This window comes from Oncorhynchus nerka, linkage group LG7 (genome assembly GCF_034236695.1).
Source record: "Oncorhynchus nerka isolate Pitt River linkage group LG7, Oner_Uvic_2.0, whole genome shotgun sequence".
In the NCBI taxonomy this organism is placed as follows: Eukaryota; Metazoa; Chordata; class Actinopteri; order Salmoniformes; family Salmonidae; genus Oncorhynchus; species Oncorhynchus nerka.
The window spans coordinates 74,531,785-74,534,751 of record NC_088402.1 but is presented as its reverse complement, the minus strand read 5'-3'; the positions used below and the strand labels follow the sequence as shown (position 1 = coordinate 74,534,751).

General features: G+C 43.1%; 1 protein-coding gene across 1 annotated transcript; it reads left to right on the top strand.

The window, feature by feature from the left end:
• Nucleotides 1–326: 326 nt before the first annotated feature.
• On the top strand, nucleotides 327–2,465 carry LOC115132401 (DAZ-associated protein 2-like). Its single transcript, XM_029665006.2, has 4 exons — nucleotides 327–530; nucleotides 1,408–1,526; nucleotides 1,655–1,897; nucleotides 2,159–2,465. The coding sequence occupies exons 1-4, from the start codon at nucleotides 518–520 to the stop codon at nucleotides 2,285–2,287; spliced, it is 504 nt and encodes a 167-aa protein (XP_029520866.1). The 5' UTR covers nucleotides 327–517; the 3' UTR covers nucleotides 2,288–2,465.
• Nucleotides 2,466–2,967: the final 502 nt, after the last annotated feature.

Sequence of the window (2,967 nt, the reverse complement as noted above, 5' to 3'; positions counted from 1 at the left end):
TTTTCCATAAAATATGTCGGAATTTTCAAACTGGAGTTCTTAATTTGGAAAGCAGATAACGCGTTTTTATCAGAAGCAATCACTTTTGCATGGGAAAACAATGAATCCTACTCATTAGTCCACGTGCTTAATCTAGCCTAGGCTATGTCACTTTTGTTTTGAGCCGATTTCACCGTGGGTTTTGTACGGGGCACACCTGGCTCACCGCTCACGCCCGGGAATCATCCCGGCCCCAACACGAATAGAATTACATTCACCCAAAGCAAACACCTCCAAACTGGGTAATCCGGGACAGATAATCGAATCCCCCCCCCCATTGAAGGGAGCCCACATTACGTAGCTAACTGCATCCACATCACAACAATCAGAAAATCCAGAGAAAAACAAGGAAGTGAACGGTCACGTAACTCTGAACTGTTATCTCCGTTTTTAGTATTAAAACGGTCCTGATAGAAAAATACATACAACTTCAGAATAATCGTCTTCGACTCAGAAAACCACACACCAATTCAGGACAATGAACAACAAAGGTAATTTAGCTAACGTCCAAAATCATTGTTGAATAAGCTAGCTAACAGCGGCTAACGTTCGTTAGCTGCAAGCTAGACTGCGCGGTCTACCTGGCCGTCGTCGTTTTCATTATGAATTCGATAAATACCTACAGTTGTTTAAATGGTTAAGAGTCGACCGGTAAGTAGCCAGCTAGCTTATATCTGTTGCCAAATACGTAACGTTAGCTAGCTAGCGTTTGTTACAGGCTATTTAGCGCGTAGCCGCGTACACTGACCTCAACCATGAATACAACACTATTCAGCTAACGAGTTAACAGTAGGACCTGTCATAGTCACTCATGTAAATGTATTAACTGTATTGTTCAGACTATATTAACGTGGCTAACTAGCCAACTGTAATCATTATATTGACGAAGGAAGTATTTCTCTGTTCTGTTAGCCAGTCATGGGTACATTTCTTTTGTTAGAACGGTCTGTTGTAGATTAACCTAATGTAGCAGGCGTAAAAAGACGCCTGAGCGGAGTTCCCACATCCGTTTCAGTGGAAACGGAAGTTTGGTTGAAAATACTGTTGTTCCCATTAGACAACACAGCCACAAAGCCAAAATTGCCCATCGTACGATTTCATTGAATTATTTTATTTTTTAAGGTTAGGTGTATGGATTAGGTTCTGATTTTAAAGATAAATTGTAGAAATTAACGGTGTTCATGACTGTGGCTGTGTTAACTAGTGACGCCCGTATCCCTGAACTGGGAAAATCTGTTTTATTCCGACCCCACGAAGAGTGGTCTAGATTAACAATCTGGCATTCAATAATGTTTTGCAATTGTGTGACGTTTGAGTAAAACAAAGTGTTGGTAGTGATAATACATAATATTATTTTGTGTATCACAGGTTCCTATCCCCAGCAAGCTGTGTACCCACAGCAGAGCAGTGCACCCATCTACCCCCCTGCTATGCAAGTGTCTCCTCAGGCACCCCCTTACACAGACGCACCACCTGCATACTCTGAGGTAACCATTTATACTTGGAATAAATGTGATATCTACTTTTGTGAAGATTATTCACAATCATATCAATACAAACACACTGACAGACTGTCTAACACTCCCCCTTTCATCCTCTTTCCATTACTCCAAAGATTTATCAGCCCAGGTATGTGCACCCATCTCAGGCTGGCCAGCTACAGCAAATGGCCCAGTACCCTGGCACTCAGATGTACATGCAACTGCCCCAGTCCATGGCTGTTGGACCAATGGGCCACAACGTCCCCATGGCATACTACCCCATGGGAGCCATGTATCCCCCTGGCTCCACTGTGCTAGTGGAGGGAGGATATGATGCTGGTGCTCGATTTGGTCAAAGCAACAGTGCTTCCATCCCTGTGAGTATCCGCAAAACACCATGCCTATATCAGGGGTGTCAAGCTCAATTCCTGGTGGGTGGCGTGTTTGCTGGTTTTTGTTGTTTCCTTTCAGTTTGTGTCTACTTAAGACTTTGACAACCACGTGAGGGGAAAGTCATCGATAACCATAATAAGTACAAGGGAGGAGCCAAGTATATTGCCTGTGGTGTCGATTAACAGATATTGGTAAAGTTACTCATGCATGTGACTTTCTTTCTCCCTCACCTAAACACATCACAGCCCCCACCTCCTGGCCACATGCCTAATGCAGCTCAGCTGGCCGCCATGCAGGGTGCCAACGTCATGATGACACAGCGCAAGAACAACTTCTTCATGGGTGGTTCCAATGGTGGGTACACCATCTGGTAACAGCCAGAATTTGCCACAACTTCTCCCCATACTCCTCTCCCTCATTCAAAATGATGACTCCCTCTCCTGTCCCATCCGCCAACCCCTTTCGGGCTGCTTGGCCATGCCACAATACTGATATCACTTAACGGAATGTAATACTTTAGAGCCCCGATAAAAGGTACAGTACTCCACTTTCGATCCAGAGTCTGTCTTAATTACTTATTCATAATTTGGGCTTCTGAACCGGTTCCCTGACCTTACAAGGATAGTGCTGCTGTCTTCAGTCAAAACACATTTCATATGTTACTGGCTAGATTTTCTTTTTGAGTGAATGACATCGATCTAAACTCTTAACTGTCACCATTTTTGTACTTTATTATTTCAGTTTTTCATGTTTATTTGGACTCGGCCTCATGTCTTCCTCACAAAGAGTGCTAATGATCCAAGCAGTGCATCACATATACTTTAGTTTTTTTCTTTTTGCTGTTGCATGGCATGTTGAATATGCCCAGTAGGCCTATCTAAAAAATCAGTTTCTCTGGCCACCGGATTGTACTATAATAGAATACTGGTATGTTAAACAAGAACCAAAACAAACAAGAATGGATTACAAAATTCTAACCAGACTATTACATGCCATGGTGGTTTACTGTACCTTCTTGGGCAACTGTAGATGAACATAATCGGGTGCCAAACAG

Bases quoted from the DNA above. Each gene is read 5' to 3' on its own strand.
- LOC115132401 (XM_029665006.2), top strand. The intron at 1,527-1,654 runs GTAACCATTTAT...ATTACTCCAAAG, and splicing joins CACCACCTGCATACTCTGAG to ATTTATCAGCCCAGGTATGT. The intron at 1,898-2,158 runs GTGAGTATCCGC...AACACATCACAG, and splicing joins GCAACAGTGCTTCCATCCCT to CCCCCACCTCCTGGCCACAT.